The sequence below is a fragment of the Taudactylus pleione genome, unplaced genomic scaffold, assembly GCF_031769625.1.
Source record: "Taudactylus pleione unplaced genomic scaffold, aTauple2 ptg000173l, whole genome shotgun sequence".
In the NCBI taxonomy this organism is placed as follows: Eukaryota; Metazoa; Chordata; class Amphibia; order Anura; family Myobatrachidae; genus Taudactylus; species Taudactylus pleione.
The window spans coordinates 3,619,566-3,639,421 of NW_028284575.1; the positions used below are offsets into that span (position 1 = coordinate 3,619,566).

The 19,856-nt window shown below is 45.9% G+C and overlaps 1 protein-coding gene across 1 annotated transcript; it reads left to right on the forward strand.

Moving 5' to 3' along the window:
- The first annotated feature begins 16,247 nt into the window (after window positions 1–16,247).
- On the forward strand, window positions 16,248–19,535 carry LOC148521190 (E3 ubiquitin/ISG15 ligase TRIM25-like). Its single transcript, XM_088475552.1, has one exon. The coding sequence runs from the start codon at window positions 16,248–16,250 to the stop codon at window positions 17,907–17,909; it is 1,662 nt and encodes a 553-aa protein (XP_088331678.1). The 3' UTR covers window positions 17,910–19,535.
- Window positions 19,536–19,856: the final 321 nt, after the last annotated feature.

Here is a 19,856-nt window from a genome sequence, read left to right on the forward strand (position 1 = left end):
ACACACCGCATGGACATATCACTTACTGGCCGGATAGTGCACATAATAAGCACACAGCACAGGCACATATCACTTTCTGGCCGCATAGTGCACATAATAAGCACACACCGCATGGACATATCACTTACTGGCCGCATAGTGCACATAATAAGCACACACAGCATGCACATATCACTTACTGGCCGGATAGTGCAGATAATAAGCACACACCGTATGCACATATCACTTACTGGCCACATAGTGCACATAATAAGCACCCATCGCATGCACATGTCACTTACTGGCCGCATAGTGCAGATAATAAGCACACACCGCATGCACATGTCACTTACTGGCCGCATAGTGCAGATAATAAGCTCACACCGCATGCACATATCACTTACTGGCCGGATAGTGCAGATAATAAGCACACAACGCATGCACATATCTCTTACTGGGCAGATAGTGCAGATAATAAGCACACAACGCATGCACATATCACTTACTGGCCGCATAGTGCAGATAATAAGCACACACCGCATGTACATATCACTTACTGGCCGGATGGTGCAGATAATAAGCACACACCGCATGCACATATCACTTACTGGCCGGTTAGTGCAGATAATAAGCACACACCGCATGTACATATCACTTACTGGCCGCATAGTGCAGATATTAAGCACACACCATATGCACATATCACTTACTGGCCGGATGGTGCAGATAATAAGCACACACCGCATGCACATATCACTTACTGGCCGGATAGTGCAGATAATAAGCACACACCGCATGCACATGTCACTTACTGGCCGCATAGTGTAGATAATAAGCACACACCGCATGCACATATCACTTACTGGCCGGATAGTGCAGATAATAAGCACACACCGCATGCACATGTCACTTACTGGCCGGATAGTGCAGATAATAAGCACACACCGCATGCACATGTCACTTACTGGCCGGATAGTGCAGATAATAAGCACACAACGCATGCACATATTACTTACTGGCCAGATAGTGCAGATAATAAGCACACACCGCATGCATATATCACTTACTGGCCGGATAGTGCACATAATAAGCACACAGCACAGGCACATATCACCTACTGGCCGCATAGTGCACATAATAAGCACACACCGCATGGACATATCACTTACTGGCCGGATAGTGCACATAATAAGCACAGAGCACAGGCACATATCACTTTCTGGCCGCATAGTGCACATAATAAGCACACACCGCATGGACATATCACTTACTGGCCGCATAGTGCACATAATAAGCACACACAGCATGCACATATCACTTACTGGCCGGATAGTGCAGATAATATGCACACACCGCATGCACATATCACTTACTGGCCACATAGTGCACATAATAAGCACCCATCGCATGCACATGTCACTTACTGGCCGTATAGTGCAGATAATAAGCACACACCGCATGCACATGTCACTTACTGGCCGCATAGTGCAGATAATAAGCTCACACCGCATGCACATATCACTTACTGGCCGGATAGTGCAGATAATAAGCACACAACGCATGCACATATCTCTTACTGGGCAGATAGTGCAGATAATAAGCACACAACGCATGCACATATCACTTACTGGCCGCATAGTGCAGATAATAAGCACACACCGCATGTACTTATCACTTACTGGCCGGATGGTGCAGATAATAAGCACACACCGCATGCACATATCACTTACTGGCCGGATAGTGCAGATAATAAGCACACACCGCATGTGCATATCACTTACTGGCCGCATAGTGCAGATATTAAGCACACACCATATGCACATATCACTTACTGGCCGGATGGTGCAGATAATAAGCACACACCGCATGCACATATCACTTACTGGCCGGATAGTGCAGATAATAAGCACACACCGCATGCACAAGTCACTTACTGGCCGCATAGTGCAGATATTAAGCACACACCGCATGCACATATCACTTACTGGCCGGATAGTGCAGATAATAAGCACACACCGCATGCACATGTCACTTACTGGCCGGATAGTGCAGATAATAAGCACACACCGCATGCACATGTCACTTACTGGCCGCATAGTGCAGATAATAAGCGCACACCGTATGTACATATCACTTACTGGCCGGATAGTGCAGATAATAAGCACACACCGCATGCACATATCACTTACTGGCCAGATAGTGCAGATAATAAGCACACACCGCATGTACATATCACTTACTGGCCGCATAGTGCAGATAATAAGCACACACCGCATGCACATATCACTTATTGGCCGGATAGTGCAGATAATAAGCACACACCGCATGCACATATCACTTACTGGCCGCATACTGCAGATAATAAGCACACTCCGCCTGCACATATCACTTACTGGCCGGATAGTGCAGATAATAAGCACACACCGCATGCACATGTCACTTACTGGCCGCATAGTGCAGATAATAAGCACACACCGCATGCACATATCACTTACTGGCCGGATAGTGCAGATAATAAGCACACACCGCATGCACATATCACTTACTGGCCAGATAGTGCAGATAATAAGCACACACCGCTTGTACATATCACTTACTGGCCGCATAGTGCACATAATATGCACAATCCGCATGCACATGTCACTTACTGGCCGCATAGTGCAGATAATAAGGTCACACCTCATGCACATATCACTTACTGGCCGGATAGTGCAGATAATAAACACACAACGCATGCACATATCACTTACTGGCCGGATAGTGCAGATAATAAGCACACAACGCATGCACATATCACTTACTGGCCGGATAGTGCAGATAATAAGCACACACCGCATGCACATATCACTTACTGGCCGCATAGTGCAGATAATAAGGTCACACCGCATGCACATATCACTTACTGGCCAGATAGTGCAGATAATAAGCACACACCGCATGCACATGTCACTTACTGGCCGGATAGTGCAGATAATAAGCACACACCGCATGCACATATCACTTACTGGCTGGATAGTGCAGATAATAAGCACACACCGCATGCACATATCACTTACTGGCCGGATTGTGCACATAATAAGCACACAGCACAGGCACATATCACTTACTGGCCGCATAGTCCACATAATAAGCACACACCGCATGGACATATCACTTACTGGCCGGATAGTGCACATAATAAGCACACAGCACAGGCACATATCACTTACTGGCCGCATAGTGCACATAATAAGCACACACCGCATGGACATATCACTTACTGGCTGCATAGTGCACATAATAAGCACACACCGCATGCACATATCACTTACTGGCCAGATAGTGCAGATAATAAGCACACACCGCATGTACATATCACTTACTGGCCGCATTGTGCACATAATAAGCACACACCGCATGCACATGTCACTTACTGGCCGCATAGTGCAGATAATAAGCACACACCGCATGCACATGTCACTTACTGGCCGCATAGTGCAGATAATAAGCTCACACCGCATGCACATATCACTTACTGGCCGGATAGTGCAGATAATAAGCACACAACGCATGCACATATCACTTACTGGCCGGATAGTGCACATAATAAGCACACAACGCATGCACATATCACTTACTGGCCAGATAGTGCAGATAATAAGCACACACCGCATGCACATATCACTTACTGGCCGGATAGTGCACATAATAAGCACACAGCACAGGCACATATCACTTACTGGCCGCATAGTGCACATAATAAGCACACACCGCATGGACATATCACTTACTGGCCGGATAGTGCACATAATAAGCACACAGCACAGGCACATATCACTTACTGGCCGCATAGTGCACATAATAAGCACACACCGCATGGACATATCACTTACTGGCCGCATAGTGCACATAATAAGCACACACCGCATGCACATATCACTTACTGGCCGGATAGTGCAGATAATAAGCACACACCGCATGCACATATCACTTACTGGCCAGATAGTGCAGATAATAAGCACACACCGCATGCACATATCACTTACTGGCCGCATAGTGCACATAATAAGCACCCACCGCATGCACATGTCACTTACTGGCCGCATAGTGCAGATAATAAGCACACACCGCATGCACATGTCAATTACTGGCCGCATAGTGCAGATAATAAGCTCACACCGCATGCACATATCACTTACTGGCCGGATAGTGCAGATAATAAGCACACAACGCATGCACATATCACTTACTGGCCGGATAGTGCAGATAATAAGCACACAACGCATGCACATATCACTTACTGGCCGCATAGTGCAGATAATAAGCACACACCGCATGTACATGTCACTTACTGGCCGCATAGTGCACATAATAAGCACACACCGCATGCACATGTCACTTACTGGCCGGATAGTGCAGATAATAAGCACACACCGCATGCACATATCACTTACTGGCCGGATAGTGCAGATAATAAGCACACACCGCATGCACATATCACTTACTGGCCGGATAGTGCAGATAATAAGCACACACCGCATGCACATATCACTTACTGGCCAGATAGTGCAGATAATAAGCACACACCGCATGTACATATCACTTACTGGCCGCATTGTGCACATAATAAGCACACACCGCATGCACATGTCACTTACTGGCCGCATAGTGCAGATAATAAGCACACACCGCATGCACATGTCACTTACTGGCCGCATAGTGCAGATAATAAGCTCACACCGCATGCACATATCACTTACTGGCCGGATAGTGCAGATAATAAGCACACACCGCATGCACATATCACTTACTGGCCAGATAGTGCAGATAATAAGCACACACCGCATGTACATATCACTTACTGGCCGCATTGTGCACATAATAAGCACACACCGCATGCACATGTCACTTACTGGCTGCATAGCGCAGATAATAAGCACACACCGCATGCACATGTCACTTACTGGCCGCATAGTGCAGATAATAAGCTCACACCGCATGTACATATCACTTACTGGCCGGATAGTGCAGATAATAAGCACACAACGCATGCACATATCACTTACTGGCCGGATAGTGCAGATAATAAGCACACAACGCATGCACATATCACTTACTGGCCAGATAGTGCAGATAATAAGCACACACCGCATTCACATATCACTTACTGGCCGGATAGTGCACATAATAAGCACACAGCACAGGCACATATCACTTACTGGCCGCATAGGGCACATAATAAGCACACACCGCATGGACATATCACTTACTGGCCGGATAGTGCACATAATAAGCACACAGCACAGGCACATATCACTTACTGGCCGCATAGTGCACATAATAAGCACACACCGCATGGACATATCACTTACTGGCCGCATAGTGCACATAATAAGCACACACCGCATGCACATATCACTTACTGGCCGGATAGTGCAGATAATAAGCACACACCGCATGCACATATCACTTACTGGCCAGATAGTGCAGATAATAAGCACACACCGCATGCACATATCACTTACTGGCCGCATAGTGCACATAATAAGCACCCACCGCATGCACATGTCACTTACTGGCCGCATAGTGCAGATAATAAGCAAACACCGCATGCACATGTCACTTACTGGCCGCATAGTGCAGATAATAAGCTCACACCGCATGCACATATCACTTACTGGCCGGATAGTGCAGATAATAAGCACACAACGCATGCACATATCACTTACTGGCCGGATAGTGCAGATAATAAGCACACAACGCATGCACATATCACTTACTGGCCGCATAGTGCAGATAATAAGCACACACCGCATGTACATGTCACTTACTGGCCGCATAGTGCACATAATAAGCACACAGCACAGGCACATATCACCTACTGGCCGCATAGTGCACATAATAAGCACACACCGCATGGACATATCACTTACTGGCCGGATAGTGCACATAATAAGCACACAGCACAGGCACATATCACTTTCTGGCCGCATAGTGCACATAATAAGCACACACCGCATGGACATATCACTTACTGGCCGCATAGTGCACATAATAAGCACACACAGCATGCACATATCACTTACTGGCCGGATAGTGCAGATAATAAGCACACACCGCATGCACATATCACTTACTGGCCACATAGTGCACATAATAAGCACCCATCGCATGCACATGTCACTTACTGGCCGTATAGTGCAGATAATAAGCACACACCGCATGCACATGTCACTTACTGGCCGCATAGTGCAGATAATAAGCTCACACCGCATGCACATATCACTTACTGGCCGGATAGTGCAGATAATAAGCACACAACGCATGCACATATCTCTTACTGGGCAGATAGTGCAGATAATAAGCACACAACGCATGCACATATCACTTACTGGCCGCATAGTGCAGATAATAAGCACACACCGCATGTACATATCACTTACTGGCCGGATGGTGCAGATAATAAGCACACACCGCATGCACATATCACTTACTGGCCGGATAGTGCAGATAATAAGCACACACCGCATGTACATATCACTTACTGGCCGCATAGTGCAGATATTAAGCACACACCATATGCACATATCACTTACTGGCCGGATGGTGCATATAATAAGCACACACCGCATGCACATATCACTTACTGGCCGGATAGTGCAGATAATAAGCACACACCGCATGCACATGTCACTTACTGGCCGCATAGTGCAGATAATAAGCACACACCGCATGCACATATCACTTACTGGCCGGATAGTGCAGATAATAAGCACACACCGCTTGCACATGTCACTTACTGGCCGGATAGTGCAGATAATAAGCACATACCGCATGCACATGTCACTTACTGGCCGCATAGTGCAGATAATAAGCGCACACCGTATGTACATATCACTTACTGGCCGGATAGTGCAGATAATAAGCACACACCGCATGCACATATCACTTACTGGCCAGATAGTGCAGATAATAAGCACACACCGCATGTACATATCACTTACTGGCTGCATAGTGCAGATAATAAGCACACACCGCATGCACATATCACTTATTGGCCGGATAGTGCAGATAATAAGCACACACCGCATGCACATATCACTTACTGGCCGCATACTGCAGATAATAAGCACACTCCGCCTGCACATATCACTTACTGGCCGGATAGTGCAGATAATAAGCACACACCGCATGCACATGTCACTTACTGGCCGCATAGTGCAGATAATAAGCACACACCGCATGCACATATCACTTACTGGCCGGATAGTGCAGATAATAAGCATACACCGCATGCACATATCACTTACTGGCCAGATAGTGCAGATAATAAGCACACACCGCTTGTACATATCACTTACTGGCCGCATAGTGCACATAATATGCACACACCGCATGCACATGTCACTTACTGGCCGCATAGTGCAGATAATAAGGTCACACCTCATGCACATATCACTTACTGGCCGGATAGTGCAGATAATAAGCACACAACGCATGCACATATCACTTACTGGCCGGATAGTGCAGATAATAAGCACACACCGCATGCACATATCACTTACTGGCCGGATAGTGCAGATAATAAGCACACACCGCTTGCACATGTCACTTACTGGCCGGATAGTGCAGATAATAAGCACATACCGCATGCACATGTCACTTACTGGCCGCATAGTGCAGATAATAAGCGCACACCGTATGTACATATCACTTACTGGCCGGATAGTGCAGATAATAAGCACACACCGCATGCACATATCACTTACTGGCCAGATAGTGCAGATAATAAGCACACACCGCATGTACATATCACTTACTGGCTGCATAGTGCAGATAATAAGCACACACCGCATGCACATATCACTTATTGGCCGGATAGTGCAGATAATAAGCACACACCGCATGCACATATCACTTACTGGCCGCATACTGCAGATAATAAGCACACTCCGCCTGCACATATCACTTACTGGCCGGATAGTGCAGATAATAAGCACACACCGCATGCACATGTCACTTACTGGCCGCATAGTGCAGATAATATGGTCACACCTCATGCACATATCACTTACTGGCCGGATAGTGCAGATAATAAGCACACAACGCATGCACATATCACTTACTGGCCGGATAGTGCAGATAATAAGCACACAACGCATGCACATATCACTTACTGGCCGGATAGTGCACATAATAAGCACACAGCACAGGCACATATCACTTACTGGCCGGATAGTGCAGATAATAAGCACACACCGCATGCACATATCACTTACTGGCCGCATAGTGCAGATAATAAGGTCACACCGCATGCACATATCACTTACTGGCCGGATAGTGCAGATAATAAGCACACACCGCATGCACATGTCACTTACTGGCCGGATAGTGCAGATAATAAGCACACACCGCATGCACATATCTCTTACTGGCCGGATAGTGCAGATAATAAGCATACACCGCATGCACATATCACTTACTGGCCGGATTGTGCACATAATAAGCACACAGCACAGGCACATATCACTTACTGGCAGCATAGTGCACATAATAAGCACACACCGCATGGACATATCACTTACTGGCCGGATAGTGCACATAATAAGCACACAGCACAGGCACATATCACTTACTGGCCGCATAGTGCACATAATAAGCACACACCGCATGGACATATCACTTACTGGCCGCATAGTGCACATAATAAGCACACACCGCATGCACATATCACTTACTGGCCAGATAGTGCAGATAATAAGCACACACCGCATGTACATATCACTTACTGGCCGCATTGTGCACATAATAAGCACACACCGCATGCACATGTCACTTACTGGCCGCATAGTGCAGATAATAAGCACACACCGCATGCACATGTCACTTACTGGCCGCATAGTGCAGATAATAAGCTCACACCGCATGCACATATCACTTACTGGCCGGATAGTGCAGATAATAAGCACACAACGCATGCACATATCACTTACTGGCCGGATAGTGCAGATAATAAGCACACAACGCATGCACATATCACTTACTGGCCAGATAGTGCAGATAATAAGCACACACCGCATGCACATATCACTTACTGGCCGGATAGTGCACATAATAAGCACACAGCACAGGCACATATCACTTACTGGCCGCATAGTGCACATAATAAGCACACACCGCATGGACATATCACTTACTGGCCGGATAGTGCACATAATAAGCACACAGCACAGGCACATATCACTTACTGGCCACATAGTGCACATAATAAGCACACACCGCATGGACATATCACTTACTGGCCGCATAGTGCACATAATAAGCACACACCGCATGCACATATCACTTACTGGCCGGATAGTGCAGATAATAAGCACACACCGCATGCACATATCACTTACTGGCCAGATAGTGCAGATAATAAGCACACACCGCATGCACATATCACTTACTGGCCGCATAGTGCACATAATAAGCTCCCACCGCATGCACATGTCACTTACTGGCCGCATAGTGCAGATAATAAGCACACACCGCATGCACATGTCAATTACTGGCCGCATAGTGCAGATAATAAGCTCACACCGCATGCACATATCACTTACTGGCCGGATAGTGCAGATAATAAGCACACAACGCATGCACATATCACTTACTGGCCGGATAGTGCAGATAATAAGCACACAACGCATGCACATATCACTTACTGGCCGCATAGTGCAGATAATAAGCACACACCGCATGTACATGTCACTTACTGGCCGCATAGTGCACATAATAAGCACACACCGCATGCACATGTCACTTACTGGCCGGATAGTGCAGATAATAAGCACACACCGCATGCACATATCACTTACTGGCCGGATAGTGCAGATAATAAGCACACACCGCATGCACATATCACTTACTGGCCGGATAGTGCAGATAATAAGCACACACCGCATGCACATATCACTTACTGGCCAGATAGTGCAGATAATAAGCACACACCGCATGTACATATCACTTACTGGCCGCATTGTGCACATAATAAGCACACACCGCATGCACATGTCACTTACTGGCCGCATAGTGCAGATAATAAGCACACACCGCATGCACATGTCACTTACTGGCCGCATAGTGCAGATAATAAGCTCACACCGCATGCACATATCACTTACTGGCCGGATAGTGCAGATAATAAGCACACACCGCATGCACATATCACTTACTGGCCAGATAGTGCAGATAATAAGCACACACCGCATGTACATATCACTTACTGGCCGCATTGTGCACATAATAAGCACACACCGCATGCACATGTCACTTACTGGCTGCATAGTGCAGATAATAAGCACACACCGCATGCACATGTCACTTACTGGCCGCATAGTGCAGATAATAAGCTCACACCGTATGTACATATCACTTACTGGCCGGATAGTGCAGATAATAAGCACACAACGCATGCACATATCACTTACTGGCCGGATAGTGCAGATAATAAGCACACAACGCATGCACATATCACTTACTGGCCAGATAGTGCAGATAATAAGCACACACCGCATGCACATATCACTTACTGGCCGGATAGTGCACATAATAAGCACACAGCACAGGCACATATCACTTACTGGCCGCATAGTGCACATAATAAGCACACACCGCATGGACATATCACTTACTGGCCGCATAGTGCACATAATAAGCACACACCGCATGCACATATCACTTACTGGCCGGATAGTGCAGATAATAAGCACACACCGCATGCACATATCACTTACTGGCCAGATAGTGCAGATAATAAGCACACACCGCATGCACATATCACTTACTGGCCGCATTGTGCACATAATAAGCACCCACCGCATGCACATGTCACTTACTGGCCGCATAGTGCAGATAATAAGCAAACACCGCATGCACATGTCACTTACTGGCCGCATAGTGCAGATAATAAGCTCACACCGCATGCACATATCACTTACTGGCCGGATAGTGCAGATAATAAGCACACAACGCATGCACATATCACTTACTGGCCGGATAGTGCAGATAATAAGCACACAACGCATGCACATATCACTTACTGGCCGCATAGTGCAGATAATAAGCACACACCGCATGTACATGTCACTTACTGGCCGCATAGTGCACATAATAAGCACACACCGCATGCACATGTCACTTACTGGCCGGATAGTGCAGATAATAAGCACACACCGCATGTACATATCACTTACTGGCCGCATTGTGCACATAATAAGCACACACCGCATGCACATGTCACTTACTGGCCGCATAGTGCAGATAATAAGCACACACCGCATGCACATGTCACTTACTGGCCGCATAGTGCAGATAATAAGCTCACACCGCATGCACATATCACTTACTGGCCGGATAGTGCAGATAATAAGCACACACCGCATGCACATATCACTTACTGGCCAGATAGTGCAGATAATAAGCACACACCGCATGTACATATCACTTACTGGCCGCATTGTGCACATAATAAGCACACACCGCATGCACATGTCACTTACTGGCTGCATAGTGCAGATAATAAGCACACACCGCATGCACATGTCACTTACTGGCCGCATAGTGCAGATAATAAGCTCACACCGCATGTACATATCACTTACTGGCCGGATAGTGCAGATAATAAGCACACAACGCATGCACATATCACTTACTGGCCGGATAGTGCAGATAATAAGCACACAACGCATGCACATATCACTTACTGGCCAGATAGTGCAGATAATAAGCACACACCGCATGCACATATCACTTACTGGCCGGATAGTGCACATAATAAGCACACAGCACAGGCACATATCACTTACTGGCCGCATAGTGCACATAATAAGCACACACCGCATGGACATATCACTTACTGGCCGCATAGTGCACATAATAAGCACACACCGCATGCACATATCACTTACTGGCCGGATAGTGCAGATAATAAGCACACACCGCATGCACATATCACTTACTGGCCAGATAGTGCAGATAATAAGCACACACCGCATGCACATATCACTTACTGGCCGCATAGTGCACATAATAAGCACCCACCGCATGCACATGTCACTTACTGGCCGCATAGTGCAGATAATAAGCAAACACCGCATGCACATGTCACTTACTGGCCGCATAGTGCAGATAATAAGCTCACACCGCATGCACATATCACTTACTGGCCGGATAGTGCAGATAATAAGCACACAACGCATGCACATATCACTTACTGGCCGGATAGTGCAGATAATAAGCACACAACGCATGCACATATCACTTACTGGCCGCATAGTGCAGATAATAAGCACACACCGCATGTACATGTCACTTACTGGCCGCATAGTGCACATAATAAGCACACACCGCATGCACATGTCACTTACTGGCCGGATAGTGCAGATAATAAGCACACACCGCATGCACATATCACTTACTGGCCGGATAGTGCAGATAATAAGCACACACCGCATGCACATATCACTTACTGGCCGGATAGTGCAGATAATAAGCACACAACGCATGCACATATCACTTACTGGCCGGATAGTGCAGATAATAAGCACACAACGCATGCACATATCACTTACTGGCCAGATAGTGCAGATAATAAGCACACACCGCATGCACATATCACTTACTGGCCGGATAGTGCACATAATAAGCACACAGCACAGGCACATATCACTTACTGGCCGCATAGTGCACATAATAAGCACACACCGCATGGACATATCACTTACTGGCCGCATAGTGCACATAATAAGCACACACCGCATGCACATATCACTTACTGGCCGGATAGTGCAGATAATAAGCACACACCGCATGCACATATCACTTACTGGCCAGATAGTGCAGATAATAAGCACACACCGCATGCACATATCACTTACTGGCCGCATAGTGCACATAATAAGCACCCACCGCATGCACATGTCACTTACTGGCCGCATAGTGCAGATAATAAGCAAACACCGCATGCACATGTCACTTACTGGCCGCATAGTGCAGATAATAAGCTCACACCGCATGCACATATCACTTACTGGCCGGATAGTGCAGATAATAAGCACACAACGCATGCACATATCACTTACTGGCCGGATAGTGCAGATAATAAGCACACAACGCATACACATATCACTTACTGGCCGCATAGTGCAGATAATAAGCACACACCGCATGTACATGTCACTTACTGGCCGCATAGTGCACATAATAAGCACACACCGCATGCACATGTCACTTACTGGCCGGATAGTGCAGATAATAAGCACACACCGCATGCACATATCACTTACTGGCCGGATAGTGCAGATAATAAGCACACACCGCATGCACATATCACTTACTGGCCGGATAGTGCAGATAATAAGCACACACCGCATGCACATATCACTTACTGGCCGGATAGTGCAGATAATAAGCACACACCGCATGTACATATCACTTACTGGCCGCATTGTGCACATAATAAGCACACACCGCATGCACATGTCACTTACTGGCCGCATAGTGCAGATAATAAGCACACACCGCATGCACATGTCACTTACTGGCCGCATCGTGCAGATAATAAGCTCACACCTCATGCACATATCACTTACTGGCCGGATAGTGCAGATAATAAGCACACACCGCATGCACATATCACTTACTGGCCAGATAGTGCAGATAATAAGCACACACCGCATGTACATATCACTTACTGGCCGCATTGTGCACATAATAAGCACACACCGCATGCACATGTCACTTACTGGCTGCATAGTGCAGATAATAAGCACACACCGCATGCACATGTCACTTACTGGCCGCATAGTGCAGATAATAAGCTCACACCACATGCACATATCACTTACTGGCCGGATAGTGCAGATAATAAGCACACAACGCATGCACATATCACTTACTGGCCGGATAGTGCAGATAATAAGCACACAACGCATGCACATATCACTTACTGGCCAGATAGTGCAGATAATAAGCACACACCGCATGCACATATCACTTACTGGCCGGATAGTGCACATAATAAGCACACAGCACAGGCACATATCACTTACTGGCCGCATAGTGCACATAATAAGCACACACCGCATGGACATATCACTTACTGGCCGGATAGTGCACATAATAAGCACACAGCACAGGCACATATCACTTACTGGCCGCATAGTGCACATAATAAGCACACACCGCATGGACATATCACTTACTGGCCGCATAGTGCACATAATAAGCACACACCGCATGCACATATCACTTACTGGCCAGATAGTGCAGATAATAAGCACACACCGCATGCACATATCACTTACTGGCCGCATAGTGCACATAATAAGCACCCATCGCATGCACATGTCACTTACTTCCATACATTAGTACATTAGTATGGGGATATGGAAATTATGGTATTCATCAAATTCCGAAAATTGTGTATTTTCGGAATTTGATGGTGTTACCATACGCCAGTGTGAGGTGGCGTATATTAGGTAACACTTAACTGCTTCCAGCTGGGTAGGTCCCCCGGCGTCTTTCTCCAGCGCTCTGGTCTCTCCTCTGGTTTCGTCTGCTATGCTGTCATCTGTTCTCCCAGTAGAACACAATAAAGTTGTAATCAGTGGATTAAATAGTTAATTTCTAAATAGGCATATAAGTAACAAACACATATACCCTGTGCTAGGCCTCTTTGAGGTTTGAAAAGAGATTGTACTCTATAGTTGCAGTCTATGGACAGAATGGTTAGATATGACCTTTTGAGATCAAATAAGCCATAATTTGAGGGGCCTAGCTCTACCTGCCATTTCTACTTCTAGAAGTATAATGAGCCATTCATAGCCTACATGTCTTATCAGTAGTAGCTACATTCCAATGAGATGACCATCATAAGCTGTGTAGAGATGCTAAGCATTATGGGTAACTGCTAGTGATGTCCAGACTCTACACGCAAAGGAGGTTTTGAAATAGAGTTCATCTCCATACATACTAGGATACGTCATTACTGTATCTCTTTGAGTATATCTTACTGCTTACGGAGCATGTGCAAGAGAGATAAGTTTGGTCAATGCTATGCTGGACCAATGAGTGCTTGATACCTAGCACTGTATGTAATTAATATGGGCTTAATATCCGGAAAGCCAACACCCCATTCTAGGGTATATAATCAGGAGGTAGACAAAAGGCTCTTGGCTCGTGCATGGATCTCTAAGTCTGCAGATAGGATGCCTGCAATGTAAATTGATTATCTGGGCGTGTGAAATGATGGGCTCCCCAGAGAGAAGAAGATGAAGTACATCTTATGTTGGAGATGATGAATTACCGGTGTCATCTGAATACATAGACAAAAGTTGAGTATACAGTATACTTTGTATGTTGTTTGTTGATTGTTTGTTTGCTACTTGTAAATAAAGTGTGTTCATTTGTACTCACTCATATTGGTCACATGTGTGTACTATTTCATTTCGATCAGAATGAAACCCACCGTTATGCAAAAGTTTAGAGAAAAAAAAAGTCTTATTTTTTTTCTAAACAGCACTGAGTTCTGCTGGGGGAACACGTGACAGCATAGCAGACGGAGCCGGAGGCTGCTGCGCGGGCAGGTAAGTGCGGGGATGGGGGGAGGTGAGCAGAGGGGGGAGGCACACAAAATTACCGTATCTGTAGGTAGTGCTGTGCATGCGCTGGTTTTACAGATATAACAGCGCATGCGCAGCACGGATTCCAGCTGCGGTAAGTTAGTGTAGAGAGGGATAACTATCTATTTCCCAAAAAGCTGTCACCGCAAAAATGACAGCTTTTCAGAATAGATAGTTAAGGAGAAGAGGAATGATGAATTCCTCCGGTGATTAGGTAGATCTCCATGCGAGTTCTAAACCTAATTACCTCCAGAGAAACTTTAGGTATGAAGAATAGGCCCCATAATAAGCACACACCGCATGCACATATCACTTACTGGCCCGGATAGTGCACATAATAAGCACCCACGTGGCTTGGAGAATGTGAATTACTAAACATGAGTTGCTGCCAAAAAAAATCAGCAACTTCTGTTTACACCCAACTCTGAATAATATAACTCATATTTCCCCCCTAAATTAATTAATTTCATCAGATTACCTGTTTCCATCATAAATAAACATTTTTACACAGTCTCTGAGCTAATAGGTAGAACCTGAAATACAAGCCCAGCCTCGCCCTGTGTGCACAGTGTCACCTCACTGGTATCTGAGTGTCACTTTCATTTCTCTCTCCTGCTGCCAGCGATGGCGTCTGCTGATCTGAGACAGGAGCTGGGCTGTTCCATCTGCCTGAGCATTTATACAGATCCTGTAACCCTGAGATGTGGCCACAACTTCTGCCGGGTCTGTATTGATCGTGTGCTGGATACACAGGAGGGGTCTGGAGTTTATACCTGTCCTGAATGCAGAGCAGAGTATCAGCAGCGTCCTGCCCTGGAGAAGAACAGGAAGCTCTGCAACATAGCAGAACATGTCCGCTCTATTCCAGAGGAAGGAACTGGGGTGTTTTGCACTTACTGTGTCCAATCTTTAGTACCTGCTCTTAAAACCTGTCTCAGGTGTGAAGCTTCTCTTTGTGATATACATTGGAAAACGCACAACAAGTCAGCAGAACATGTCTTAGTTGATCCAACTATTTTTTCAGAGAAGGGAAAATGCTCCGTCCATAAGGAGCTCTTCAAATATTACTGCACTGAGGACGCTGCCTATATCTGTGTGTCCTGCTGTCTGATCGGGGAACACAGAGGACATCAGATGGAATCACTGGATGAGGCCTCTGAGAAGAAGAAGGAGAAGCTGAGAGATGCTCTGCAGAAACTGACCACAAAGAGAGCTGAGGCTGAGAGAAGAGTCCAGAGTCTGCAGGAGCGCAGGAGAGAAGATCAGGAAAAAGCAGCTGGTGTAACAGAGAGAGTTGCTGCCCTGTTTATAGACATCAGGAGACAGCTGGATGACCTGGAGAAGAGAGTCCTGAGTGAGATCTCCAGGCAGGAGCAGCGCATTTCACTCTCAGTCTCTGATCTGATCCAGCAGCTGGTAATAAAGAAGGACGAGCTGTCCAGGAAGATGCGTCACATTGAGGAGCTGTGTAACATGTCTGACCCAGTGACTGTCTTACAGGAACCAGACACAGGTGACTTGTGTGATACTGAGGACACAGAGAGACATGATAACCAGGTCTGTGGTGCAGGAGATCTGGATGTGGGTCTCATCTCAGGGACATTACACACATTATCTGATATAATAACAGGTATAAATACAGGGATCTATGTGCAGGAAGCTACAGACATATTACGGGATGTAACCACAGCTAGTAATAATGAATCTGTTCTTATGACAGATATAAATACAGGGATATTATTACTGGATCTAGACACAGCTAGTAATTTTGTATGTATATCAGATGACAGAAAAACTGCATACAGTTCAGATATAAGCCAGAACCGCCCCAAAACACTAGAGAGATTCCAGTATTATCAGGTAATAAGCACAAGGGGATTCTCCTCAGGGAGACATTACTGGGAAGTGGATGTCAGTAAATCAGGGGACTGGAGGGTGGGGATGTGTTATCCCAGTATCAAAAGGAGAGGACGTCAGTCAGGCATTGGATACAATAACAAGTCCTGGTGTTTCTCTGTGAAAAGGATTTATATAAATGGGAAATTTAAGAAAAATGTGTTTTCAGTGATACATGACAGAGATAAGACTGAGTTGGAAGATGATGTTTCCTGGAGGAAAGTGTTGATGTGTCTGGATTATGAGGATGGAAGCCTGGCCTTTTATTCTTGTAGCAACCGTGATAAATCTGAGGATTTCGAACACTTACACACCTTTGAGGCCACATTCACTGAGCCCCTTCATGCTGCATTATACATAGACAATGGTCACATGACGATTAATGGGTGATCAGAAGCCGGGAGGAATCCATCCAGAGACTGGGGACATCGCAAGGAGGGGAATCTGATAGGTAGTAAAATAGCCAATAGAATGTCACGATGGGTGGAGCTACAGCTGAGCCCCTCCTTCTGTGTAACCAGGTGACTGGATTTGTTCCCTTGTTAGTGTGTTAGAAATGTTCATTATAGATAATATACATGTCAGCGAGAGCTATGATTGGCTGCAATAACCTGCCTGTCAGCCAGTGTGTGCCCTATCACTGAAGTCCGTACTACTCTTGTTCCTATTGGCTGTGATGTATGCAGGAACTGAATGTTGTCTCCTGAAAGACAAACTGTGGGCCTGATTCAGAGCCGCTCGCTGTTTGTGAGCGCACACTCTGAATCAGGGCGGGGAGTATTTTTTTTTTTTCCTGTCCGCTTGCTAAGCTGTGGCAGTTAGGAGCTGACTGGTTGGTACTTTATCTCTCTCCACTTTATCACTCTCCAAGGCTTTGTACTCCCCCCCCCCTGTGTCTTATCCTTAATCCATCCAGCGTCTTATACTGTCTGTCCACTTTATGAGAACTGACATTTAGGGCCTGATTCAGAGCCGCTAGCTGTTTGCGAGCGATCGCTCTGAATCAGGGCGGAGATTTTTTATTTTTTTTCTCCTGCCCGCTTGCTAAGCCGTGGGTGCCCACCCACAGCATGTGAGAGCGGGCTGGAGATAGTCACGATTATCGCGACCATCAGCATTGTGAGGAGACCCTAAGGTAAAGTCTCAGCACTCGCAATGCCGAGTGGACTTCCTGCTCTAATAGAGCAGAATGTCCACTACTGACATCACGAAATATGTCAGCAGGGCCACCCACAAACGGCAGGCGTTCCTTCGGGAACGCCTCCGTTTGTTCAGCCACCCCCCTACCCACCTACAAAACGGGGCGAGCTGTCGATCAACATCACCAGCCGCCCCGTTTTGCTGTGAGCCCCGGAGCGAGTGAAGTTCTCACTCGCTATGGGGCTCATGCACGCACATTGCACACGCCGAGCGTTCGCACTGGGCCACCATCGACCTGTTTGCGAGCGCAATGAGCTTGTGAGTGGGTCTGAATCAGGCCCTGTATCCATAGAGGAGAGGGATGGGTGTGATAAAGGGAGAGGGGGTCCAAATGTTTTATAATGTATACTGGTGGAAGCTAAAAGCCCAAATATCCACCTGTGCTTCTGAAGTGAACTCTTAGGGGGTGAGAGTATTATCCACTTGCTAGGTTGGGGATCCTATTACCGTAGTATATACATAACCCCCTGTGGGCACAGCTGTAATTACCTATATCTACAGATAAAAATACAAACACACTGTAACATGTAATTGAGGTTTCCTGATGTTATTACCATATTATCTGTCTTTCCTGTGTACATTCAGCCATAACTGATGACATTATTTACATATGCACATTAGATGTTGTCCGTCGGCTTCCATAGAGCTATAAGCCCCGACCTCACATTATGGGAAAGGCGACTTTGCTCTGTCTAGTATATAGCATATTATATAGTGTAACACGTGCTCTGTGTGTTGTGTAACTTTGCGCTATAAGGAGTGTGAGATGTTTATGACGTTATGACGTTATTACAATCTGTGTGTATAATATTCTGTCTTGTGCGGCTGTATATAAACATCTCTTACAAGAAAACTTTCTCCAGATCATTATTTCTGCTGCCGGCCTCATACTGGGAGTTGTAGTGCTAGACTATGCTACCTAGTAAAGGATTACTTGGACTACAACGCCCAGCATGCCTCACTGCTTACCTGTATTAGCTTAATATTTGTTAATCAGAGTATTAAATATTATTTTTCTATTATAAACTATAAAGTGTTCCTTCCTTATATCACCCTGTTATTACCCCACCCTCACTTACCAATAGGTACGTTCTTGGTGTACAATGTATTATTGGTGATATACTATAAGCTGGTTAT

Excerpts from the sequence above, each read along its gene's own strand:
- LOC148521190 (XM_088475552.1), top strand. The coding sequence starts at position 16,248 with ATGGCGTCTGCTGATCTGAGACAGGAGCTGGGCTGTTCCATCTGCCTG.